Source organism: Pteropus medius, unplaced genomic scaffold, assembly GCF_902729225.1.
Source record: "Pteropus medius unplaced genomic scaffold, Ma_sr-lr_union100, whole genome shotgun sequence".
NCBI classification, from domain to species: domain Eukaryota; kingdom Metazoa; phylum Chordata; class Mammalia; order Chiroptera; family Pteropodidae; genus Pteropus; species Pteropus medius.
The window spans coordinates 4143425-4170901 of NW_024345481.1; the positions used below are offsets into that span (position 1 = coordinate 4143425).

Below are 27477 nucleotides of genomic sequence, written 5' to 3' on the forward strand. Positions count from 1 at the left end.
TCTTGTGTTGTTCTCTCTTCCTTTTCATTCTCTCCATAGCTTTGGGAGGTGGCACTAACCCTTGGCTCCAGGCTGGTCACCTTGTGCCTGTATCACCATCAGCCTCCCTGTCACATGCATTCTGCCCCTGCTGCCGTCCTCTCTGCACGGAGTGGGGGCGGGGTCGTACGAGAAGGAGGTTAAAGAAACAGTCATTTACTCGAGTACCATCTTCGAGCTGATGAAATGTCAGTCACCATTTCTAAGAGGCAGTCATACCCCTGACAAAGCCTGCCTTTAATGCGGGCGTCGAAACTCAGAGGAGAAAGCTGAGTAAATAGGACAGCTGCCCCTTGAGAGGACAGTGTGTCTCCGCTCCGGACACGCCCGCACACACACCTGCACGCAGCCGCGCGCGGGGGCTCGCACGCCCACACCCCTGCACTTGCCTGCCGGTGTTTGGGGGTTGGCGGCCTGGAGGCTGCTGGGATGAACACGGCCGTCAAACGTAACTCTCACTCTCTACTCCTGTCTCTGTTTTAGTTACAGGAACTTGGTCAGCTTAAAGGATTTAATAAGTCCGTGGAAAATTTGTTTCTGTCTGTTACCACCCACATGAAAAGTAAGTGGATGTCCCTCCCTGTGTTTGTCCCCTCCCCACCCCGCCCACCTCCCAACCCAGGCCGGCCGAACCCCTCTCTGTCTCCACAAAAGCCAGAGCCCCCAGCCCTTCATCTTTCCAGCCCCAGAGCAGGCCTCTGGGTCCCTGGGGACCAGGAGACACCCTTCGGTTTGCCGGGCTGGCTCCGTTTCCCGCCACTCCTGCGCAAACCCACCCCGGTCAGTGCACTGGGGCTGGCAGCTCACAGCTCGCCCTGGCACCCCTCCCAGCCCCTCCCAAGGACCAACACAGAAAACAGAATACGGTTCCAATGACTCAAAAACCAGAACCGTTCAGGCCAGGCGGGGCCCTGTACCTGTCGTTTGTATGAAATTCCTTGTCTGTTTTCCGTTTCTCCTCGGTAAATCTATTTTCTTCAGTTAGCAGTAATCTTGGGATTTGCAGATTCATGGAATCCAGAAATATTACTCTTAGAGTGTTCTTTCTGCTCAGAGATGTTTTCCTGTTTATCTGCACATGCAAGTCCCAGAGAACAGCCCCCATGTCAGGCCTCCTGGAGCCGTCCAGGCATGTGGAAAAGACCCCCATGGGGCCAGGGTCTCGGGCGTCGTCTGTCACTGCTCCCATTCATCATCCCTTCCTCTGCAACTGCATGCGGGAGGCCTCAGTGTTGTATCTGGAACAACCTTGCCATTTGATTTTAATTAGTCCTCTGTGGTCCCCACTAGCTCTTCGAAGCTGTCACATGAAGACAATCAAAGTCAAAGCTGCTTTTCAGATAAGCAGAGAGGTGACTGCGCCATGTGACAGTCTGTCCTCCTCTTCTTCAGAAGGAGGGAGCAGCTGAATTTCTTGGCCCGTTTGCTAATAGAGCTTGGAGGTTTAAAATCACCCCTGTCACTCAGCTGGGCTCTGGGATGACATCTATCCTCTGTGGGCATCAGCCTGGGACACAGACTGTAGCAGCCGCCTGCTCTCTGAGCAGCTGGCTCTTCTCCCGCTGACACCGGTGGGAACCTTCTCCTTGGCTCTGTCTAGACACACGGCCTCTTGTGTGATTAACTCCCAACAATGCCGTTCTGGATCACACCTCAGCGTTAACTCTGACCTCGCCATCCCTCAGTCAGGACCCCAGAGAGGCAGGACGCAAGTTTCATCTCGTCTCACGGCTGAAACCCCCCAGCCTGGGTCCCCACTGCCGCTTGTCCAAGTCTGGGTACTTCACAGGACACAGAACCCTCAGCCCAGAGGCAGGGCTGGAAAAACCCTACTTTCTGGGCCCCTGGGAACAACTGTCAGCTCAAGACCTTCCCTGGTGCTTCCCGCTAGTGCCGTGAGGCTGGCAAGTGACCGCACACACCCTGCATCCTGACTCAGCACCTGGTGGGGGCTGGTCATGTCTCTTCAGGTCTTGAGCCATTTTGCACGTGTCCCTCTTGATCTTTTGGGCCACCTGTTTCTTACAGAAGTGGGCGGGAGGACAGCCTCATTCTGGTGGCGCCTGGGGTCTGTAGGGAATGGCAGTTTCAGAAGCTCCCCCAGAACTATGACCTCTGGTGTTGCTCGGTGAGGACAGTCCAGCTGGAAGGAGTGAGTTAATCCAGCCCTTTTTATTATTGCTGCTTTTCGGGGAGATTTCGGCACAGCAGCCCCCTTGGGAGGGTGGGGGGTGAGGACCAGCAATTCTCGCTTCAGGACCGTCCTGTGCTTCTCTCTGTTCTTTTCCTTTTCAACCGATAATCGCGATTATAAGCCTCCTTGTTAGAACCTGAATAGCTTGGGGAGGCTGCCTCCAGCCCACCCCAGTCTGTGAACATAAATTCATCAGGTGAAGGCACAGCTCTGGGGTGAGTGACGCCTGGGGGACATCTCCTGGGGCCTGTCACACCTCTTGAAGCCCAGGCTGGGGTTTGGCTGTATGAGGAGTTCGTGGATATTGTGGACTTTGAGGGCCTCGGGGGTGCTAGAACCTTTCCAGCTGCTGGGTGTAGGAAGGTGCCCCCAAAGTTTCTGGGTGGTAGCCTTGAGAGTGCGGATGCCACTGCCGTCAGAGAGGAGAGGCCCCACACGTCCTGGTAGGGAGGGCGAACACCCCGGGACTTCGGGGGCATGGGCTGGACCTCCTCTAGATCGGGGTTCCCAACCCCTGGGCCTTAGACCGGTACTGGTCCATGGCCTGTCAGGAACCAGGCTGCACAGCAGGAGGTGAGCAGAGGGCTAGTGAGCGAGGCTTCGTCTGTGTTTGCAGCCGGTCCCCAGCGCCAGCGTCACCGCCTCAGCTCCACCTCAGATCATCAGGCGTTAGATGCTCACAGGAGCATCGGTCCCTGGTGCCACAAAGGTTGGGGACCACTGCCCTAGATGATGTGTGGCCTGCCCCGGGTGGTGTGTGCAGGACACCTAATAACTAGCAAAGAATAAGGGTTCTCACAGGAATATCTCAAGGGAGGGATCAGAAGACAGAGGGGTGCTCTGGGATCGTGGTAGCCCCCCCAACCACAAATGGCTTGTGAAATGTGGCGGGCCAGAAGTAAGAGTAAAATACACACCAGATTCTGGAAACTTAGTGTTAAAAAATAAGTTAAAATTTTTATTAATAATTTCAATATCAAATATGTATTTTAGCAATATTTTGGACATAGTTCATTAAATGATATATAGTATTAAACTTAATTTAGCTTCTCTTTTTATTTTTTTAAATGTGCCTACTCGAAAATTTGAAATGACATGAGCCGCATTATGTCTCTATTGGACAGTGCTGCTCTAAAGACAGTTTCAAGGTCGTCATTTGAGAGTGACAAGGCCCTCGTGAAAAGAGACAGAATTTGGGGGGAACGACATCACCTTCGAGGTGGTTCTCACTGCTGTGTGTGGGTTCCTTCTCACTTGATTCATCTTTGTTCTAGACCACGGTCATACTGCAAAACCAACACGATTTAAAGTCGTCTTTTCAGGTTTTGTTTACCGAAATAGTTATAAGGAGACTTCTCTTTGAAGAGTCACAAGAAGTGGTATTTAGTTATAAAATCTGTGTAAAGAGCCCCCTGAGAGCCAGTTGGTTTGTTAGGCCACCTTCTCTGCGTTTGACAATGGTGCATCATGCTGTGGGGCCGATAAGGCAGAGCAGCCTGGGCCAGGAGGTGTCTCTGGAACTCCCGCCCTGACGGTGGCTGTCAGCCTGCAGAGCCGTGTGGCCACACAGTCACTTTTCGGAATCCAGCTCTCCTGCCTGCCCAGTGGGTCCCCTGCCCGGCACGTAGCATCTGGGGGCTCCCTGGTGCATCTGTGCTCCCCTGGGGCCTGGAGCTTGGCGCCGGACACGTGCTATCCTCCACCCTCCATAAACTCGCCCTCATGGGACCCTGGGCCGCTCCTCATGGGCTGCGGGTGTCCCCAAGGAGGGCTCCCGCAGGTCTCGGCAAAGCTGTGGGCGCCCACCTGTCCTTCCTTGTATTTGTTTTCTAGAACTCTCCAAGTCCCAGAATGACATGACCTCTGACAAGCAACTCCCAAGCATGGACGCCAGGCAGCGTGTGAGCCAGACAGAGAGAAGGAGCCAGTCTGACACTGCCATCAACGTCACCACCAGGGTATTCCCCGAGGCCACCAGGCCGCCACAGGATTACTTCCCAGCCCATTTCCTCTAGAGATTTATTTTCCCTTTCATTTTATAACAAAGCATTAAGCGGTCTGAAAAAACATAATTATAAACCCCTCTCTGCGGAGGCTGGTGACCGGAAGGCCCAAATTCAAGGGCCATTTAGAGAGCAGCTCAGAGCTGTCCAGCCTGATCCCGAGCCCCTGGGGCTCGCACGGGTCCACCAGAGATGCCTGCTGGTTCAAGGCCACGCCCAAGGCAGAGGCCTCACCTGCAGAGCCGAGAACGCCCAGTCGTTCCTGGGGTCCGCAGATGCCCTCGCTGAGGGGCCAGAGGCACCCCTGCTTCCAACGACCTCTGGTTAAAAGCTGTTCTCATCTCTGATAGAAACTACTGAAAACACATGCTACGCAATCATGCCGGTCATGACCTTCTCCAGGTATCTAAACCACAAGACAGATGTTCCCTTAAGGGCTTTTAAGGGAAGGAATTACTCTGGCCCTTCACTAGGATTAACCAAACCTGAAGCAGATGAACTGAGGCCTGAGAGAAAGACAACTTTAGGATCAGAAAAAGCTAGGTTCTAATCTAGCTCAGGTGACCTGGCTATGTATGGCAAGGGACACCAGCTGGCTGTTTATAGGGTCGATACAACTGCTCTGATTGGCTGGACAGGACAGGCGCCCCTTTGCTGCAACTGTGACTCCATCCAAGATGTCCCCAGACAGACTGCGCTTTAGGCAAAGGGATGAGGTTAGCCTCACGCTCCTGCCAGGACATCCACACACATGCTTGGGGTTTCAAATCCTGCCTCCATCCGCTCCCCTCCACCTGAGCAGGTCCCGTGTACTCCCGAGTCTCAGTAGGCCCCCTATGAAATGAAGATCATAATACCTGTTCTGACATGGGACAGGATTCCTGTAAAGATCCCTTGAGAAAACGTTATCTAAATTGCTAAGTTATCTAAACGTACAATCTGAATTGCCAGAGTTTCTTCTGCGCCAGACTCTGTACTAAAAGCTTTACCTGGACTATCTGTGTTAACCTCATGCCACCCCATGAGGTAGGTGATGCATTTGGCCCCAAGTTACATTTAGGGAAACTGAGGCTTAGAGAGATTACATCACATGCCCCCGGTTACATGGCAAGAAAATGGCGGGCAGCCTTGGCTTGGAGGCTACACTCTGGAACAGCGATTCTCAGTGTCGATGTGTACGTGAGTCTCGGGGAATGTTGGAATGCAGAGGCCCAGTCAGAGGGTCCGGGTCTGGGCGTCAGACGCAGTCTCAGATGCATTTCAAAGGAGCTCTCAGCGAGCAGGTGACCCGCTGGCCCTGTGACCTCACCTTAGGAGCAGGTTCTAGAGTGCGTGCAATCTATTCGCAAGGCCTTTGAAACTTCGATGTGCAGATAAGCGTTACTTCCCATCGTTTCCCATGGGCCCCGTAAACACCATCCCAGCTGCGGTCCCCACGGCAACAGGTGGGGGAGGGATAGTGGCATTGAGGAAGCACCGTGTTCCTGAGAAAGATACTGTTGCTCCCATGATAGAGACCTAGAACCGAGTGTTAGAGAGAGGTTAACCGACTTGTCTGACGTCTCACGGCTCATCAAAGGTGGAGCGGGGAGCAGAGCCCAGTCTGAATTGTTGGTTCGAAACTCTTAATCTCTTCAGTATGTGCCCCACATAAGGAGGACAAATGAGGGCCACTAAAGAAAAGAGTTGAGGAAAGTGATTCTGGAAGCACAAAGAATTCTCTTCCCGCCTGGGTGGGACGAAGCCTCTCTCATAACACTGACTCAGGCTTAAGGGCATACCAGGCCCTGTTCCTGGGGTAAACCCCTGATAGGTGTTTTTAAAATCCTTAAGAATAGCCCCGTGAGTTCTGTGCTATCACTGTCCCGTAAGGAGGGGACACAGGGACAAAGGGAGGACCAAGGGGGTGATTTGGTAGGCAGTGGCAGGGCCAGGTAGAGCCTCTGCGGGGACGTACCTGCATTGCCGGCTAGGAGAGGTGCCAGCGAAGTTTGTAAACCCGCACGATTCCTGCTTCTGACGCCGTGTGCCATGGGATGGGACACCCCAAGCATCCGCGGGCTTAGCTTCTGGCTTTTGGAAGCTGACATAACGTGGCATCTGGGGCATTCGCCCTTCCTGCTGCACACACACCCTCAAGGACCCTGTCTGATCGTCTGATGGGACAAAGGAACTCAAAGGTGGACGTGAGGAGGAGCAGGAGAGGCCGTGGCTACAGAGTCCCCATCACGTAGACACCGTCCTGTGTGTGCCCGCTGCTCTGCTCGGCAGGACGTGCTTACCATTCCTGCAGGCACCCTCTCTCCCCACTTCACTGCAAGATCTGTCTTTTTTTTTTTTCAATTTTAATTAGTTTCAAGTAAGGCTCTGGCCATTTTAAGGAGCCATTTAGGCAATGTTTATAAAGTCCTCAGCAATCCTGGTATGAATTGTAAATGCTAAGTCATTATTGGGTTGAAATACAAAGAATCCATCTTTAAATAGGACATTCATCAGACTGCAGTGACACCCGCCTCGGCCGGTGAGCTCACAAAAGTTACCCTCACACTTCGTCAGAACCGAGGGGGCTTCTGGCTGACGTTAAGCACACGCCGAGGTGCACCCCGGAAGCAGGGGGTGTCGGGACCCACTGTGCAGGTGGCTACACGGAGGCACAGAAAGAGTAGATAACTTTCTTAAAGCCACACGGTGACTCTGGAGTGTGAACTCAGAGAACAGCTCAGAGTCGCTTGCATGTCACTTAAGTCTGGAATACATGTTCTGAATGTGCTCTTCTAAAGACCCTCACTTGAGCAGCTGGATTCTTTAGGCAGTGAATTTTCATACTTCTCCTTTGAGATTTCATATGTATTCTGGTGGGATTTTACTATCGTCTTACTGGTATGCGGTCGATCTATATTGGCCATGAAAACATATACCTGTTAACCAGGAAGGAACATCAAAAGCCATTGGGTAGGGACTGTTTCTGAGGGGATAGACCGAGGACAGAGGTGGAGAAGAAGACTTTATTTCATTCTATGCCCTCTTGTGTGATGTGACATTTTTTCCTGGACACCTGAGGTCTACAGAAACAGCCCACCAGGACCTGGTGCTTCTGCACGCCTCCTTCCCCACCTGCCGGCCACGCCTCAGAGGCTGAGCAGCAGCACTGGGTTGTAACCATGAAAACACCTGGTTGTCATGATCCTCAGATTTAAGGGCGGTCGATCCTTCTGATGGTCCCAGGTCACTGTCTGCTTTTCAGCTGGGATTCACCATTGCTCAGAGCATGCGTTATCGGCCGCGCCCAGCCTGCGTGTTTTTCTGATACTTGTGGATGTTTATGTCACAAGACAACACTCAGGTGCAGTCTCGGAGGCGACAGTGGTGGCTCTTCCTCCCCTTAGCTAAGATCAGCAAAAATCCCAAACACACATATTGCATGGTTCCATAATTTGATCAAACCGAACCTAATGTTTATTGATCTTTCAGTACGTGATAGGAAACTTAACTCTTTTGCAGAGTAGGCCTCATTTTCTCTATTTCAAATGAGATAGTTCTTGAAATACCTTAAAAATTACAGGAGGAAAAATGCCCGTCTCAATGACGTCGACAAGCTGCTATTTGGATCTCGATGCCCTTGAATAAGGACTGACAAAGTCATCCAAGTCCTTCAGAATTTACTGGGGAAGAGGTGACGCAAAATTTCAAGTTGGATTCCTTAGTCAATCAAAATAGGCATGTTCTTCAGAACTGGCCGAACTTTGTAATAATTTAAAGTATTTATATTTGCATTTAAGCTTTATGAAAGGTTTTCCAGAATCCTAATGAATTCAGAAGCATCGCCTTCCCTGGCTTTGAATTTGACCTGCCACGTGACCACTATTATATGGTTCTCTTATTCAGAAGCTTCCATTTCTTTTATGATTCAGAAACTATGTCGCCTTAAAGAAGACCGAGTTAAATGGTTATGTATTGAACATCTAGGAGGTACAGAGCTTCATATTGATAGTTAGCTCCATCTTATTCTTTCTGTCGTGGTCTAAGGAGCATGCCTGAGGCTGACCTGGGGACGGCCACCTGGAGTACACAAGTCCACTCATTTTACAACAGGGGCACCCTGTCGCACACCCTCTTTTGTAATTTGCTTTTAAAAGGAAATCTAACATTATGTTTTAATTCTTTCCATGTCAATGAGTACGTTTTGTCATTTTCGACAGCTGCTTTTTAGGGCTTTTAATGCAGGCTGCCAAATTGCCCTCCACCGAGGATGACTTGGTTTACACAATCACTACACGTAGAGAAGCCCGTTTGCCAGCACTGCCGCCAACACTAAACTCTATACTTTTTATTTTAATGTTTGCTAATTTGACAGGCAATTAAAAATTTTGCCTTTCTTTCATTTCGGGTGAGCCTCTTCTCATCTTTTCTCCTCTTTGAACATCCTTCATTCTCGAAGTCCTCCTCTTGGACCCCGAGCTCTTCTGGCCCTCTGTCCCCTCCCTGCGCCCACCCCTCAGTGTCTCCGAGCGACCTCACATGTCGCTGTGTGTGCGTGATCTCGGGTCAGGGTCCTGCCTGGTCTCTAGCAGGTTTGAGAGCATGCTCCGAACTTGACCTCCATGGCAGCCATCCCGCTCAGGTGCCTTACCTTTGGATCTTTCCTCAGCCAGCCTTTAATACCTCGCCCAGGTCACACTCCCACTGCAGACCACCCCGGAGGCCCCCTCTTCTTCATTCCCACAGCCTTGGCTCGTGCCTCCATTTTAATTGCGTGTCCATTTCCCACCAACAGGGCACCTTGGAGAACAGACTGTGCATATTCTCTCCCCTCTCCACCCCCTCTCTCCTCCCCCAGCACTTAGAGTGGATAGAGTGTTGCTTGACACATGTTTGATGGGAATGAGTCCGCATTCTGGGGGTTGAGGGCAAAAACAAGAATTGGGAGGTAATCATTATTTTCATCTGTTCCCTAAAATTCCCGCTTAGTTTTTTATTCTTGAAAATGATGACGGTGGTGCAACTGTTGTATTTCCAAGTTCTACTTCCAAACCAGTATCCAAAAAAAAAAAAAGTCTTGATTCAGAAACTTTGTATTATCAGCTAGGAAGAGATACGAGCACTGTCCGATAGAACTTTCTAGCCATGGCCACATGTGGCTACAGAGCACTGAAAGGGTGTCTAGTGTAAGCAAGGAGATGAATTGATTACTTTTATTTTATTTCAATTATTTGGAACTCGAATTTAAGTAGCCACATGTGACTAGCTGTTGCTGTGTTAGAAAGCCCAGCTCTATACATCGTAGAAACACTCGCTTCTTATAAAAAATATTTTTATAAGATTTGGAGATACGTTTTGATTTTTCTCTTTTTTATGAGCACATTAGAGCTAAAACTCTGCCTATTAGATGAACGTCATATTTCATGTGATTAAATGCCAGGATTATTGTTAAGGCAAAATGTAGACTTCCATTCCTTTAAGACTTTCACTAAGCCATAAGTAACCCACGCATCACTGTACGTAAATATCCCACGGCTTGATGCTGCTGCCTTGGGGCCCCGCCGGTGTGTGTGTATGCATTGACCCGACCGAATTCGTGCCTGGAAGTTTGCATATGAGTGCCACTGGGGAATAGATGCGGGCTGTACTAGCTGAAGCCACCACATTTGAGCAAAATCGGACTGGGATGCGGACTATCTTATGAATTTTCTGTTTCCATTTCCAGAAGGTTAGCGCACCAGACATCCTGAAGCCTCTCAGTCAAGAGAGTCCAAAACGCCTCACCCTCCCTGTTTTGAAGCAGGAAGATCTCCCACCCCGTGTAAAGCCCAGCACTTTATTCTCAGGAGGCTTGAGACAGGTGAGTCTTCTCTTGTATCCTTGACACAGGAGGTGTGGTTGTCGTCAGGGCTGGTCGACTTGGTTGTTGGGTTGGATCCATCAGCACGAGCGGTGGTGAGTGCTGTCTGGCAGGAGGAACCGGAGCGTGACGGCAGAGCTTGGAGGTTAAATAGTTTACTTAGATTGGGACCCGGGAAAATCTCACTCTGCTTTGATGGTGGTGGTTCTTTTTTACATCTTATTGCAAACATTTTTATATATACAGGGAGTAATTGAGAATAAATAATGATGTCTCTGGATGAGAAGGTTTTCGTTCTGATGAAGTTTAATTTATCACATTTTTATGGTTCTATCTCTGTCTTGGCTACTTAGAAGTCACGAACATATTCTCCCATGTTTTCTTCTAGAAGCATTATGAAAGTTAAGCTTTTACCTATAGGTCTTGATCCAGCTCATTAATTTCTGTGAATGTCATATGGTAGATTTTCAGGCTCATTTTTTTCCCCCACATGGATACCCAGTTATTCCAGCACCATTTGTTTAAAAAAAAAAAGACAGTTATTTCTCCATTGCCTTTGGTGTCTTTGTTATAAAAACTGTGGGTCTTTTTCTGGGTTCTCTATTCTGCTCCACGGATCCCTTTGTCTATCCTTATGCCAACAGCACGCTGTCCTGAGCTTTCCCTCTGGGTTCTCTGGAACAGTATCCAAAATGTTGAGCCTCTGTGCGCTTTCCTGGGACCAGAATTGGGCCCTCAAATGCAAATATGCAGACGAAGCTCACACAAGTCCTCTGGTGTTCCCTCCCAACTTCCATGAGTGTGTCTGCCTGGCCGGGGGCACACAGCTCCGATCCCTGAGGAGGCTCAGCAGCTGCTTCTGGGACGCCCTAAGGCTGTGAGAGTCTGGAATGGTGCTGCCAGGAGATCTGGAGAGCCTGTTAGGATGGCTCAGCCCCCGCCTCCAGGACTAGGTGTGGTTTGTACTTGGGAGTAGTTCAGAAAGGTCCAGTACTGAGGAAACAGTTCCCTGAGGTCCAGGCAGGCACAGATGACTCCAGAACTTTCTCTCCTATGGTCGAAGCCTGTGGTGGGCTTGAGACAGGTAATCCACAGAGAGCTGGCCTCTGGGTGGCTTTTCCAAGGCTCACTGGGAGTTATGCCTCTGCCCCAGGTGACCAAGGACCCAAGGCATCCAGTCAGCTTGAGCCTTTATAAGGCTGACCCCAGAGGCTACACCTTCCAAGAGCCCATGGGCCGCTTCCCCTGCACTGCCCGGGGTCCCACTAGGCTGGACTCTAAACTCCTTCAGGCCCAGAGTCACGTCTTTGCCCAGAAATCAACACGTGGGCAGAGACTCCGGCCAAGGCATACCCCACAAATGGTCCACGGGGTCCCACATAAGCTCCTCCTCACACCAACTGCTGCCACCGTCCCTTCTCATTCACTTATTCGACTCACTGGCCACTTGCTGGCCTGCGAACAGGTCAGACTCACGCTCGCCTTGGGGAGTTTCTGCTGGGGTTGCCTCTCCCAGGCACAAAGCTCATTCCCTCCCTTCTTTCCTATCTTTGCTCCAAGGTCACCTTCTGGGGAGGCCTGCCCCCCTCCTTGTTCTGCACTCCCACTGCCCTTACTTGCTCCGTGTTTATTCTTATTCTTATCGCACAGTTATACAAGTGGCTTATCTGTTGTTTATTGTCTATTGTAATTTCCAAGCACGCAGAGCAATGCCTGATACTTAAACAGCACTCAGTAAATATTGGTGGAAAGATTGGATTAGTCCTTGTCATCACTAGCATTTCTTGAAAGCCTACTACGTACTAACTACCGAGCAAGGTGCTTCACCTCTCAGCCCTTCTCAGTGACCTTGTCGGTGGATGCTGTTATCCCATTTCACAAATGGGAAAACTGAGGTTCACCGAGGGCAAACCTGATTCAACCCTCAGGGCACCGTGTGAGCCAACGAAGCCCAAGCTTTTTGAACTATCCCACGGGACTGGTTGACCTCTTAAACTGAGTGGTTTTCTTCACTCCACCCCCTGATCCAGCTTCACTCGGGGCTGATCCCCACCTAGAAAACCTTTCCGAGTCAGGGGGAATGGTGTTAGGGTGGGGGGATGCAGGCGAGTGTATTCATCTCACTCAGACCATTTTTTAAGATAGTTCTTCCAAACCACAGTGCGGATTCAAGAAGACACCATTCTTCCTTTCTTCTAAAGTCTTCTCTGAGTTGTGTTCTTGACATTTATCATCAAGAGACTGAATTATGGTGCGTTTAATCCTAACCTTTTCCCCTCAGACCGAAGCGGTGTTTGTTTGAGGAAGCTAAACTCTCGCAAAGCAAATAACTGATTATTGCTTCTTGCCCAAAGATGTTGCTAACCCTGAGAGGTATTTATATTCTCTGAGAAATAGGAACTCGGAGCTAGAAAAAGCTTATTACATCTCTACTTATTACAAAAGTAGAAATACAAATGAGTAGTAAGTAGGGGAAACACACAACCTCCCAAGTACTTAAATCAGTGCAAAATTAGAGCAAGCCCTATTTTGGGACCATTTTAGCCAATTTTTTAAATGGTACAGCTCGGCGTCGGCAAGTGTGCGGAGGAACAGGCATTCCCACAAACCACTGAGGTGAACTGGAGGGCAATTAGCAATATATATCATAAAGCGCATGTTCTCTTTAATCCAACCATTTTAAATACTCTTTAAAAATTATCACGAATGTTGCCGAAAATGCGTATACATAGATGTTCATGGCAACATTATTTATAACTGCTTTAACTTTGAAAAATTGGAAATAACTCTGGGGCAGCAGGAAACTTTCCTCTACCTTTCAATGTTCTTTTGGTTGGTCTAATAATTAACTCTCCATGAGACAGTTTAACCAGAGAAAATAACCAAATTTAATTCCATACATGTATGGGTACCCCACATACATGAGAGATTCAGGACAGAAAGGGAAATGAGGTACGTATGACATACTGAGCTAAGGGCGAGGGAAGGAAACTTGGGGCTTTAAAGGGGAGTAAGGTCACTGCAGGACAAGAAGAAACAGATATGCAGTAGTTAGTAGTTTGCCCTGACATATAGACAAGCCGAAAAGCTTACCTCAGTAATTTCTTATTACGGGCAAGGCTGCTAATTTAAATTCTTTTGGGTAGTTTCGAGGGGCAGAAGTTTCTCTTGAGCCTGTGAGGTCTCTATTACCTTTAGCTCAAAATTATCCTCATATGACAGAAGCCTATCTCGGGGTGACTTGTTCTGAACCCTACCTAACCAAATTTCCGAAATACGGCAATTATTGAATAAATTATGGTACATTGATTCAGAAGAATACTTTGCAGCAATTAAAAATAATGTGTTTGAAGAATATTAATATGGAAAATATGAGATTTCAAAGTAGTGTTATATAGTAGCACATACTTATAAAAATTGAATGATCGACACTGTAGAATAACTGGAAAGATTATACTAAAATGTTGACCCTGGAATGGTGGAATTACGCCTTTTTCTTAAAATTTTTTTTTGGTTGTGTTTTCTGCATTTTCTCACTAAACATGTAATGTTTGGTGAGAAGGAAAAACCTAATTTATTTAAACAAAACAAAACAAAACAAAACAAAACAATGTTAATCATCAGAGGGAGTTACAGAGTTTGGCAGAGTCAAGAAATATGTGGTTAATTTTTAGCATTTCCATGAAAGAAAAAAATCATATTAGAGATCCTGTCTGATTTTCTATTTTGTTTACACTTCTGTTGTTTTTTTTTAATCTAAAAAGGAATGCCTTTATATCGATGTTTCCTGCCCTTCTCATTGTCCTTGCCAGTGAAGATGTGATTGGTGGATGTGACCGCGTGAGCGCACGTCGGAGCTCCCAAAACATACATAGCGGGCGGTCGGCATAAGTTTGAGGGAGACCTGATTTTTAATCACTGAAGAAGAAAAAATCCAACTTCTCAGTTGTTTCTTTTAAACATAAACTTCAGACCCGGGACATTCTCGTGACGTTTGGGTCACTTGTAATAGGGACTTTACCCCATTGGTCACACAGAGCTCATTGAGGTTTGGGAAGCCTCCATTTTTCTTCGTTATTTTGGAACTTCTCTGACTGCATTAATTTTTTAAAGAGTACTTTATTTAGCTGTCTATCCATATTAATGTATTTTTAGTAAAGAACAGGGTAAAAAAAAGGAGGACTAGATGATGGCCGATTCATCCAATGGGATATTGTTTAGGAGTGACAGTCGATGAACTAAAACCACACCTGACCACATAGATGAATTTAAAAAAAACAATATCGAGAGAAAGTAAGTTATAGGAGAACATGTACACAGTGTGATTCTAATTCTATAAATTCCCAAATGAGGCAAAGCTAACAGATATCTCGTTGAGGGATATACACATATGTTATAAAACCATAAAGAAAAGCAAGGATGATTAACAGAAAAATCCAAAATAGCGTTTACTCAGGGACAGGAACAGGACGATGGAGGGGCCACCGGGCACTGCTAAGTCCTGGTCTTGTTATTTTTCTTCAGGTCACTGATGATTACCTGAATTTTATAATTATGCTTTAACTACACCTATCCATGATCCAGACTTTTTAATTTAGTATATGTTTCATGGTAAAAAAAAAAAGAAAAAAAAGAGAAAGTAAAACAAAGGAAACAAATTGTTCAGCTTACAAAGGGCAGCCACACTGTGCGGCATCTTCGAAGGTTAATGTGTTTAGTCTGCATAGGCACGGTTCTCAGTCTTTTTATGTGTACCAACTAACTGAGCCTCGTATCAATCCTAGGAAATAGATCCCCATTTTACAGATGAGGAAACCGAGGCTACGGAGAGTAAGGAAGTCGCTCAGGGTCATGCAGCCGTAAGTGTCAGGGCCCAGAGCGGAAGGGCTGTGTGGCTCCATGACCGCCCCCCGAGCCTCTCTGCCGTCCACCTGCTCTTGGTGATCAGGACTGACTTTTTTTTTTTTCCTTCGGTCTAGCTGTGGTTTCAGCTGACTCCTTGCTTTCTGCCTTTACAAAATACAAGAGCATCGGACCTGGCTTACGGTCATAGTAGATAATTTGTGACCTTCAGAGAAAGTCACCAAATGCTCCCTGCTGGCCTTCCTTAGGCAGCTCTTTGCTTTTTACTCAGATTTACTTTTCTTTTGAACCCAGACGGCACCAGTGGCGCTAATAAACCAAGTCGAGTTCTTAGTTGCTCTCCTGGGCCTGGATCTGTTAACTGCCTTTGTTTGCTGCTCAGAGTTTCAGTTCTGGCTTACTGGGGAGATGGAACCAGAAAGCCTCTCCAGGGCAATGGTGGTAGAGTTATGAGGTCATCTCAGAAGCGATGCGATTGGCCAAAGGGTGTGTGCTCAGCTGTCCTCTCGTTATGAGCTTGTACTTTACCCGGCTAAGCAGATGCAACAGTTAAATTACCCAGAGACACCACCGTCATCTGAATTAAGAGCCCAGGTCCACTTCCAGCTCTACTTCTGATTTGCTGTGCAATTTTCGGGTGGGTCTTCACTTGTCTCGCCCTCTGCTTATCAACTTATAACATGAAGGATGAGTAATGACAGTGCTTCCTGGACGCAGTGTAATTCTGGGCGCCAAGCTGGATGAGCCAGGTGCATACCTGCACCTTACTGCACCTAGACAGCTGTGTACACAGTAGGGCAGACCTGACGCCTGGTGTGAGTGCACGGAGATCCGGTCTCCCCCGTCACGTCACCAGCCACAAATGTGTCCCCACGGTGCCGGCAGTCGCGATCCTGATGTGTTTCTCTGGGCCACTCAGTTTCCTACTCTCCACAACCACCATTTCACACCTTTTCCAGTCTTTTCAAACCTTCTTCCCCATTCTTCCTCCTCATTCTTGACAAAGAAAGTGCCCTTCCTGCTTTACGACAAAAGCAGAGTCATCTCGGAATTCTTTAACTCTCTCAATACCAAAATTAACATCCCGAGTCGGCACCCAGCCTGCTCTCCGTTCCTTCCCAAGTAGCCAAAGCCATTGCCCCGATGACAGTTCAGGTCTTAATCTGCTCCTCTCCTATTGTTCCCTCCATTGAAAGTAACGTGTCTGTCAGGACTCTTCCCACGCCCTTCCCCGCCAGGTCTTCTCTCAGGCAGCTCACGCCTTCTGCAGAGATTTCCTGCCCGTTAGCTTCGATCTTCACCCTTTTGAACACTTACTCGTTCATGCTGTCTCACCACTCCATGCCTTTCTGAGTCCGTAAAATTTAAAAATTACATGTCATTCTAACAGCTCTCTGCAGGTAACATCTGTGTTGGCAGGTAACATTTTTCAGAGCCAGAGGCTAGGTGTGGTGGGGTTGGTTGTATCCCTGGCCTTAGTCAGTTCAGGTTTGGGTCTCTGATGAGTCGTTGGTTTGGTTTTTATCTCTCTAATGGAAGAGAAAGCCCCAGGCTTTCTTCTTAGTTTCTTTCCAGCAGGTTTTACAGTGTGAGGAGCCACCTGATAAGGAAGTCGGGATCCCTGTTTCTATAGAGTCAGCATTGAGATTGGCCGCAGGCAAATGGTGGCGAATATTTATGCAAATTTAGTAGTAATTAGGCCATTCGTTTTGTCCTTTAGGCACAGGCACTCCATGCTACCTGTGTACATCATCTAAGCTTAAAGTGCCCAAACCTATGAGGGTAGTTCTGTTTTTCATTTCAGGGACTCATAAGAATGTAAACACAATGTATTTCTTTGAAAGCTGCATACTTTACATATTTTGTTCCAGTAACTCCTCGCCATAACCCCATGAGACCAGTATTAATTTTTTTTGTTTAGACTTTGACACAGCCAGTGAGTAGCAGAACCAGAATTTGAATCCTGCTCTCTCTGATTCCCAATCATGAGCTCTCAGCCCCCATACTCTGCTGTTTTCCACATGGTTATTCCTGCCATGGATATTATCCTCCTTCAAAGAGTTATCTTACAGAATGGCACAGGAGACAGTCCACTTCATCCCAAGTGATCTGTGTAAAGAATAGGATTGTGTCACCTTTACTGCTAGGTAAAGACTGTATCTGGGCAAGGCAAGACCTTCCGAAGATTCCCAATCTCATTAGGACTGAATATGTGGCAAATTATAAGCCGGTGTGTTATTAAAGTAACATGCAACAGGATGCATACTCTGTGAATTTTGATTTATCTGATATCTTGAAATCAGAACTGAAAAAGAATTGATGATCGATGAAGTAATTTGTTATATCTGTCATTCTTGATTCCAGGGAAGTTTAATTAGCATTAATAGCACCTGTACAGAGATGGGCAATTTTGACAATGCTAATGTCACTGGAGAAATAGAATTTGCCATTCGTTACTGCTTCAAAACCCATTCTTTAGAAATATGCATCGAGGCCTGTAGGAACCTTGCCTATGGAGAGGATAAGAAGAAAAAGTGCAATCCGTAAGTGTCTTTTTCTAAGTTTTGACATAAAATGACAGACACATTGATTCGAAAGTTTATATGGAAAGTCTAAGAACAACCAAGACAATTGTAAAAAAAAGAATAAAAAGTAAAAATACGTATCAAGAATTATTATAAAGCTGTAGTAATTCCAACAACGTATTATTGATGCAAGGCTAGATGAGCAGGTCGATAGAGCAGAATCAAATGCCCAGATACAAACCTTAGCATATAAGGGAACTTACATAATCAAAGGGCTATTAGTAATCAGTGCAGAAAAGGTTAACTTCAATAAATGGTGTTAGAAAATTTAACTTTCCACATAGGAAAAATAAAATTAAAATCCTGTCTCATACAATCCGTAAACAGATTAATATTTTTCCAACTGATAGATATGAAATGGTTTCTCATCATTATTTTACCATGCGTTTTCCTGATTACTAAAAAATATGAGCAACTTTTTATATATACATTAGCCACTTAGGATTTCCCTTCTGTAAACTTCCTGTCATCTGAAAGATGGCAGAGTAGGAAGCATCAGGAATCCATCTCCCCACATAGACAGTGATTGCCCTGGCAGAATCTGTCTGATGTAATTATTTTGGAACTCTGGAGTCTCTTGAAGGCTTGCAACTTCCAGGGGCTCTGATGGTAAATTGGGGTTAATATCAGTCAATTTCAGCTCCTAGCACAGTAGCAGCTACCTGTCCTCTAATCCCAACCCATAGGCAGGCAGCTGTGCATGTGTTCCTAGAGCGACTTGCACACAGCTTGCAGGAGCCAGGGTGGGCAGAAAGGTTCTGTCCTCCATTTCAGGGATCTGTTCTCTGATTGCTGATTGCTGCTTCTGATCACAGAGGTACAGACAAAGAGACACACAGCCATAGTTATGATCACCTCCCCCTCTGGCTGCTGTGATTTCCAGAGTGTTTAAAAGCCTGGCGCTCTTATTAGTCTCCCTTTTTCATTTTTCACCTCTCAGAAGCCAGATACTACAGACTAGGACATTCAAAAGCAACTGCATATGCAAGGGAAATTAGAAGGTGACCACGCTTGCCTCAGAAAAACCTGAGAAGACCTTCGGTTTATAGCTCAGGCTGATCTTTGGCACAGGATCAGTAAACAAAGCAATACAAAACCCAGCAAACACTGGGGGAGGGGGAGAACCTGATTTCCAGAGTTAACACATTATTAGACATAAATGTCCCGTGTTCAACAAAAATCACAAGGCATATAAAGAAACAGGAAAATATGACCCATTCAAAGGGAAAAAGTAAATCAACAGACACTGTCTCTGAAAAAGATCTGATGGCTGGTTTACTAGACAAAGACTTTAAAACGTTGTCTTAAAGATGCTGAAAGAACTTAAGGAAGATGTGGAGAAAGTCAGGAAAATGATGTATGAACAAAGCAGAATTATCAATACAGGGATAGTAAACCTAAAAAAGAAACCAAAAAGAAATTCTGGCGCTGAAAACTAGAATAACCAAAATGAAAAATTCATTAGAGGGATTTAAAGGCAGATGGAAGCAGCTAGGAGAAAGAATCAATGAACTGGAAGATAGGACAATGAAATGTATTGAGCCTGAGGAATAGAAAGAAAAAAGATTGAAGAAAAGCAAACAGAACCCAAGGGACCTGTGGGGCGTCATCGGGCAAACCTACACATGCACCTGAGAGTTCCAGAAGCAGGAGAAAGAGCAAGGGGCAGAGAGCATATTTGAAAGAAAAAAAAAAAACAGCAGAAAACTTTCCAAGTTTGATGAAATACATGAATATAAAGATCAAAGAAGCCCACTAAACTCCAAGTAAGATGAACTCAGAGACCCACACTGAGACACACTATAAACAAACTTTGAAAGACAAAGACAGAGAATCTTGAAAGCAGCAAAAGAAATTGGCAGAATGGATAAAAAACATAGGCTCCAACTGTATGTCATCTACAAGAGACTCACCATATAGCCAAAGACACAAATAGAAGATATTGCATGCAAATAGTAGCCAAAAGAGAGCAGGGGTGAAATACTAATATTAGACAAAATAGACTTAAAGTCAAAAGAGGGTTACGAGAGATAAAGGACACTATATATTAATAAAAGGTTTAATACTGCAAGAAGATAAAATGATAAATGTTTATGCTTCTAATAACAGACCATCAAGACATATGACGCAAAAGCTGACAGAATTGCAGGGAGAAATAAGTCTGCAATAATACTTGGAGCTGTGCATACTGCACTCTCAGTAGCAGGTAGAATTACCTGTCAGAGGTAGATGAGGAAACACAGGACTTAACACAATAAACCAACTAGACACATAGGTGTGCATTTTATTATCATAACGCCTTAAGCTATGCAGGTATATTTTTTATGTCCTATTGTACGTGTGCGAGATCTGATAACGATCAGCAATTTAAGAGTAGACGAACAGAGAGCCTGGAGGACTTTTCCCAAGAAGTTTGACTGGCAGGGAAGAAGAGGCCTGAGACTGGAGCTTCGGGAGGGACCCAGATCAAGGGAGGGGAAAGTTAAGCCTGTTCCCAGCCTGTGGGGATGGGGCCTGGACCAGCGGGGCCATTGCCATCAGCGCAGCTGCCAGAGCAGCCAGGACGGGCAGTCCTGGGACCTGAGTGGAGGGATCAACCTAGATCAGGATTTCGGGGGGTGGGCAGAATGCTGGTGAAGAGTTCGCCTTGCCAGCCGAGCCGTGGGCTCCAGGCTTGGCAGAGAGGACTCATGAACACAGGTCCCCACAGCAGTCAGGAGGGCGGGCGTGGAGGCCACGCAAGGGAAGAGCAAAGCGTGAGGCATACACTTCCCATTTCCACTTTTCGTGCTAGGTGGAGGGAGGACGAGCTGGCACACGGCCTGCACATCCAGGTAGATCAGAAAATCTGCCACCGTGGAGCCCCAAAATGGCAGGTGATGAGCAGTGAGGACTGCTCAGGGCTCGGGTGTGAGGGAAGCAGCAGAGCTCCCCGCCCCCCCACCCCAGGAATGTTCCAGAGGATGGTGGCCAGACTGTAAACAGAACCTGTGTACCCAGCACTATCATTGTTCACTGCCAGAGCTGGCCACCGAGCCCTTGCTCTCAACCCCCCAGTTCAGCGGAAAGCAGAGAGTAAAGAAAACGCTGACGTGTCATTCTCTTCTTCCCGGACCTTCATCCCCGCCCCCCTGAGCCTTCACCTCTGTCTGCCTTTGGCCTCTAGGTATGTAAAGACCTATCTGCTGCCTGACAGATCCTCCCAGGGAAAACGCAAGTCTGGAGTCCAGAGGAGCACGGTGGACCCAACCTTTCAGGAGACTTTGAAGGTATTTGCTGGACAAATACTCATGTGCTGAGTGTCCCCCCCCGCCCACCCCCGTCCTGGGCTGGGCACATGGGCCAGAGTTCACAGGATGAGTCTTCCAAACTCTTGAAACGTAAATGCAGACACTTATGTGTTTCTGCGGGGCTCTGTCAATCAGTGGCAAGGTGGCAGAAAATAAATTTCAGCCTTTGTACAGGAAAAGTGCAGAGTCTGCCGGACTCAAGACTGGCTTTTGATTAATGATTTCCGAGAAAATGGTGAAAAAGAAGCTGGCTGCCTCTCAATTTTTAACACTGATTTCTCTGTTGCATTTTGGTAACTATCAGAGAGGTATCTTGTAAATTAAACTACTGCGTCACTATCTTTGTAAAAATGCTCCTTTATTATAATAGGTGGCAAACCCAGGTTTCTTCTTATGTTAAGGAAAAAAACAGTCATTTTATGAAAAATAATTTATAGACGAATTGTTTGAGTTTCACTTTCTTTGGTGCTAAGAAATACGATTTGTGGTTTAGGGCAAAGATGGGGGACCGCCTCGTGCTGGGATTTAGGGTGGAGAGCTGGAGCTGATCTGTATGGTGTATGCAGATAGCAGATATGTATGGTGTATGTCCTCCAAGCTCGGGGCCTTGGAGGACAGCCCAGACTCGTGGAGACGTCCCCAGTCGAGGCCGGGAAGCCCAGGGATCTCATGTGTCAAGACTGAAAAGCAGAGGCTTTGTTTGACTTCCTTGGCGAGAAGGGGCATTTGTAAACTCCCAGCCAGGGACTATCTGGGCAGCTGGCACAAAGTCCCCTTCATTAAATAATAACAGCCATTGTTTTCTGTGCCCTTGCTATGGTCAAGTGCTTTACATACTCCTGAACTAGGTATTAGAATCCTCGCTTACTAGTGGGGAAACCGAGGCTTAGAGAACCCACAGTGGGCTAGCAGGCCTCAAAATTTATGTGCATCGGAATCCCCAAGGGATTTTAAAAAAGGAATAGATTGTGATTCAGCAGGTGTGGGTGGGGCCTGGGATGCTGCTGGCCTGGGGCCACTCTAGCAGCAAGTGACCAGAGATCAATCTTCGGGTGGTTTTGCTCACGTACCTGCTAAAAGAATTTTGAAAAACCATGTGCCCCCTCGCACATTTTAAGCTGACATCTAAAATCGCTCATAAGTTTTATTAAGGTATTTTGCTCCAAATAGAGGTAGATAAATATTCCACATTTTGTGAAATGGGGTAAAATTGAGGATTGACTACGTTTTTGATAAATATGTAATTACTTAATTTGACTTTTAAAGTTTACCTTATTTAAAATGCACGCAGAATCTCAAAGAAGTCAGCTAAAATTTGTATCCATTGGTTTTATCCAATATGTTGTGAATATTTTGGTTGCCCTGGAAAACTTTGCAGAAACACTTAAAAGTATCAGTGCCCCTAATGTATTCTAAATTCAGCACAGCCCGACACAGGCTTCATAGAAATGCATGTAAGACAGAGAAATGGGAAGATGGGGCAATGATGGAGAGTCCTGCAGAAGCCAGTATTTTGAATCACCCCTTTGTTTAGCATACTGGAGGTTCGTAGAACGTGGGGCAAGACACCGGAGTGAGATTCTGGGTATAAGAACCATCTTCTGCCAGTTTCGAGAACAGTGCCCATGTGACAGTTGAGGATCTAGAAGCTGATCCTCAAGTTTTCTGAGCAGAGTGCTCCTTGGGACATCTACCTGTATTCTTGCTCAGCTCGCGGGAGGGAGGTCCGGGCGGCCTGGGAGTGTGGCCCTGGGAGCCCAGGCTGACCATCTCTGTCCTGCTTCTGCAGTACCAGGTGGAGCCTGCCCAGCTGGTGACCCGGCGGCTGCAGGTGTCCGTGTGGCACCTGGGCACACTCGCCCGGAGGGTGTTTCTTGGAGAAGTGATCATTCCTCTGGCCACGTGGGACTTCAAAGACAGCACAACACAGTCTTTCCGCTGGTATCCACTTCGGGCCAAGGTGATGTCTGGTTTAGACCGAGCAACCCCACCCCCACCATGAGAACTTTTCAAAGGGATCCAAGAAAAAGAAACCTGCCTGGGAAACCTTGGACCCGAGACAGTTATGCACACTTGCCGGGCTGTGACTTTCTAGGGAGAAAAGGCCCAGGAAAGGGCCCAGTGTCGGGCTCTCCCGGGGGGTTTGGCTGAGGGATTTCTACCTGTTCAGGTCCCTGAATGGCCTTACCCTCAGTGGAGCCCACGTGCCAGCCTGCACCGGGCTGGGTGTTCAGCCCTCCCGTGATGGCCCGAACCTTCCCCCAAATTCAGGGTCACTCAGTGTCAGCTGAGGTGGCCCCCGCCTCCTCATGACTCTGTAGGCCAAAGTCCCCACCTGTGGCCAGTCAGGCTGCCTCCAGGTGGGACCACACCTCGGTCCTGCAGGCTGGAGTGTGTTGTTTCTGAGCGCCCCACCCCGAGCACTCCCACGACAGTGGGTGAGATGACTGGACCGAATGCTATAGGGCCATAGAGCTGGCAGAGGTGGCCCTGACCAGCGGGACTTCCGTCCTGCTCTGGCAGAGCAGCAGATGCTCAGGGCGGGGTGGGACAGGTCAGGAGGAGCTGGCTGGGCAGTGGGAAGAGAGGCCAGGGCAGAGGTTAGCATTTCTCAGGGCGGCTGCTTTGCACACTTCTGTGCCATGATCCAAGGCTGTGAGGGAACACATGTGAGGGAGTGACGGCGGAGGAAGCCTGGGCTCCATCGCCTCCTAGGAAATGGCAACAGAAGGCGGCAACTCTACCAGCGAACGTCTCGCAGAGGCCGAGTCTTTACCTGGCCTGGACCAGGTCCCACCATGTCACCTCTCTTTACCTCTGAAGCCCGGGAGGCGATCAGTCACGACGCCTTGATCAGAAACGGCTCTGGATTCTGGCCACTGCGGGGGCCCAGCCCGGGGGCCCCTCCCACCCCCGCTGCCCTCTTCTCTCCGTGGGTCTGCACAGCCCCACCACCCACACCCGGCGCCCTGCCCTTTCTCATCTCAGAGCCTCGGTTTGTCCTCAGACGGCAACTTGGAAATCCACTTGGAAAGCCTTCTCCCGAGACTTTGCTTAAGTCTCACCTCCTCCGTGAAGGCCTTCTTGATTTTCCTGGCTGGATGAGGTCTCCCATGGGATCCTGTACTAGGGATGCCCTGCCCGTCTTGTTCCTCTTGGGATCGTGCACTCAGGACAAGAGGGGCTGCCACCAAGGCCGGTCATGCATTGGCGGATGAGCCAGGAGCAGCAAGCACCAGCCTAAAGCATCCTTCCCGATGCTGGCTAACAGAGAGCGACTCTGGTGCTGGGTCTTGGGTGTCTGCTCACAGGCCATCCATCCCCTTTGGCCCTGACAGGAGGGGGCCGTATGGGTGGCATGGGCTCGGTATGGGTTTCTGGAAGCAGAGGGCGAAGGCAGCCTTATCTAATTTGGCATCCAAGGGCCAGCCTCCCTCCCCAGAGGCGGCCAGGAGACCAAGGAATGCCACGGCCATGCAGGGGAGGCTGGCCCTGCGGGATCCTGGAGCCTCGCCGAGCCCTCGCCGAGCCCTCGCTGGGCGGCTGCTCTCACTGCCGGGGGTTCGGGGTGGGGGGCCCTCCCGGCGCCCTTCCCACCCACGGGGAGAGAGGTCCAGTGACTGCAGTCTTCGCTCTCCAATTCCTTCCTGTATCACTTTCTGGCAAGGTTACTCATGCCCAGATAAGCCACCTGAGTAGGCAGGGAGGTGTCCTTGGTGGGGAGCTGGGGATGAGGAGTGGGCCGACTCAGCCAGACCAGAGAGCCTCCCCTGAGCTGTGGGCACCGAGCCTGGGACCTGGTCGGTCTCCGAGTGCCTGCAGCGTCCCTGGCATGAAAGAGTAGCTAAGATCTTTATTTACTTTTTTCCAGCTCAGGTTGCATCCAGGTTTCTTAGGACTCTCCTATGGAATGTGCCAGCACCTTCAAGCCCCTCTGCTTGCCAGGCCATCTGCCTCTGGTGGGGCGGGCGGCTGGATGGCTGAGCCATTCCGCCCATGTTGAGGCAGCCTGCCGTGGGGACGCCTACGCCAGGGCTCTCCCGGGCCTGCACAGGTTTTGCAGGGGTGGGGTGGGCAGGAGGAGTGAGGAAGGCAGCATTTATGGACAAAGCTGAGGCACCCAGAAGAGCCCAGGGGGTTCTGCAGGCTGGGGACACCTGCCCTGAGCTCTGCCACTTGCCCACAGGCAGAGAAATACGAAGAAGGCCTCCTTCCAAATAATGGAGAACTCGCAGTCCGGGCCAAACTGGTGCTGCCTGCAGGGCCCAGCAAGCTCCAGGAGTCTCAAGAAGGTAGGTGGCCTCCAGCCCCGTGACTGTTCATCAGTCGCTGTGTCACTAATCCCAAAGCCTGGAGCAGCAGGCGGGGTTAGAGGTAGGCCGGTGTTTCCTAGCATTTCCTGTTTGCCACCCCCTGATCTCAGGTGCTCCTGTGACTCTCACCAGGAACTGTGGCACCCAGCCTGGGAAACGGGGTCGCTGGAACCCACGGCTCTGAAGGGAGTCGAGTGACCCAAAAGGCCAGACCTGATGCCTGCTTTTCGGGGCTCTTAGGACACCAGCCCCAGTGCTTTCTCCCAAGGGGGTGGCTCGGATGGTCCCCCTGGGGAAAACAGTCCCGCTGTGGCCTCACTTGAAGAATGACCTCCTGCATCATGGCTGGGACCTGTGGGACCCAAGAGCACTTCTCAAGGCCCCTGGTCATGTCAGCAGCTGCTGCCCAGCAAGAGAACGGGTCGAGGACAGTGGGGAGATGAGGCGGGGAGCGAAGACCAAGAATACACAGTTCCGTGATGGGTTTTGGTGATTTGCTATGTGGAAGCTCACAGGACCAGCAGCAAGCACCCCGTGGTTACCTCCAGGCCCCCAAAACAGAGGTCTTGGGGCCCCGCCTTCCTCAAAACCATGGGCTCCCACTAAGCTAAAACTCTGCATCCTTCCCCTTCTCGGGTTAGTCTTAAATCTCTTTGCAACTTGTGTCCCTGGGATTTTAGCAAGCCTTCCGTCCCATCGTCATGCCGATGGCTCGGTAGGCCGCCGGGACAGGTGTCCCCAGAGAGCCTTCTTTGTGGTGGGCGAGCCGCTTTCCCTAGCTGCTCTCTCAGGCTGCGAGGGCTGGAGCACACCCTCTCGCCGAGCTCAGTTTTGGGGTGGCGGTGCTGCGTGCCGACACGCAGAAGGGGGTTGACCGTGAATGCTGGCTTCGTTCCCAGGGGCAGGGCAGCCATCGTGTGACGGTCAACTCTGTTTGGTGGTGCTGGGAGCCAAGGACTTACCTGTGCGGTCGGATGGCACCCTGAACTCGTTTGTGAGGGGGTAGGTATTACAGTTAATCAAGTGGGATTTACTGATAAACCTGCTATTCGCACGGCAGGGTCCTAGGACCTGTAGGGAACACCGAAAACAGCCATTTTAAGTTTGTCGCATTTGAGCTTTCCTACAAAAATCCAACGTAAGTCGTGTTAAAGACTCTTATCTCCAAGAATTCATGGGGTTTGGACATGCCGAGGCTAGATTCAGAATACTGCATTTTAACCTGAAACCCAGATCTCATTGATCCTTGTTTTATCAGCGAATCAGCTTTTTCTGACTAAAATGGAACATTAAAAAAAATCGTGTTTATAAATATTTACTCAGCTTTACATTCCCCTTGGATTAACAGTGAGATGGATGATTTTTCAGATTTCATCCTCATTCTCATTCACTACAGATGCGTTGGTGTTTCGCAAAGGAAAGCAAACACCATTATTATGTAGAATTGCTAAATCCCCGGTGTCATAATGGAAAATTAATGGGCTACCAGTCAGGACGAAACTGGGTTTGTGTCCTAACCCTGCCGGTTATCTGTATGGCCTTGGGCAAGTTACTCGGTCCTTCTGAATTTATTCTGAGAACAGGGTTAATATGAGATAACATGAGTACAGAGTCCTGGTCCCTGGGTGGCAGGTCTAAGAAGCCACGCTGTCGCCTGGTGGTAGACCAAAGGAGGGGGACCGGGACAAAGGCCACGTGGCCTCGGAAACCCCAAATCACCCTTGATGGCTGGTGCAGAATTCAGCTCTCAATTCTGAACATCCTAGAGCGAGGTCACGTAGCCAACCCGGTGCTTCTCGTTCTCCTTTACTGTTTAGAATTTTTATGGGGACGTGAATTTAGCCCTTTACTTAGCACCAAGTCTCACTGGCGAGCAAGGGCCAGCAGGGAAGGCAGGCCGCGTGGGGGCAGGTGCAGGGGGGTTTTGATTGGCTTCTCTTCCGCAGCTGTCTCACTCTGCCCGACAAGCAAAAGCTGAGGCTGAAGTCCCCGGTCCTGAAGAAGCAAGCTTGTCCCCAGTGGAAGCATTCCTTCGTTTTCAACGGAGTAACTCCTTCTCAGCTTAGGCAATCCAGCCTAGAATTAACCGTCTGGGACCGGGCTGCCTTCGGCGTGAATGACCGCTTGCTGGGAGGGGCCAGGCTTGGTTCCAGTAAGTCCGTTTGAGATATTTATCGGGCCCAAGTGCATGTTGGATCCTTAGTGACTGTCTCACATGGATACCATTAGAAGAAAAATCAGGCTTCTGCGATGGCAGGTGACTTAACTGGCTTTGGAATTGCCTAACCTGCCATAAATGGAGATTACTAAGTCTCCTTCTTACTATGCAACTGAGCGATAATACAGCCAAG

At 48.7% G+C, this 27477-nt stretch overlaps 1 protein-coding gene across 4 annotated transcripts in view; it reads left to right on the top strand.

Moving 5' to 3' along the window:
- The window catches only part of SYTL3 (synaptotagmin like 3), a 74460-nt gene that overhangs the window by 45778 nt on the left and 1205 nt on the right, over nucleotides 1-27477 (top strand). For 2 of the 4 annotated variants that reach the window (XM_039873907.1, XM_039873908.1), the window contains exons 9-16: nucleotides 4067-4191; nucleotides 9941-10075; nucleotides 17303-17481; nucleotides 20690-20792; nucleotides 22603-22773; nucleotides 25000-25105; nucleotides 26026-26128; nucleotides 27073-27278. In XM_039873907.1, coding sequence (XP_039729841.1) covers nucleotides 4067-4191; nucleotides 9941-10075; nucleotides 17303-17481; nucleotides 20690-20792; nucleotides 22603-22773; nucleotides 25000-25105; nucleotides 26026-26128; nucleotides 27073-27278 — 1128 coding nt within the window. Of the gene's footprint in view, nucleotides 1-522; nucleotides 602-4066; nucleotides 4192-9940; nucleotides 10076-17302; nucleotides 17482-20689; nucleotides 20793-22602; nucleotides 22774-24999; nucleotides 25106-26025; nucleotides 26129-27072; nucleotides 27279-27477 lie in introns of all 4 variants that reach the window. The other 2 variants (XM_039873909.1, XM_039873910.1) reach the window with 2 other exon arrangements.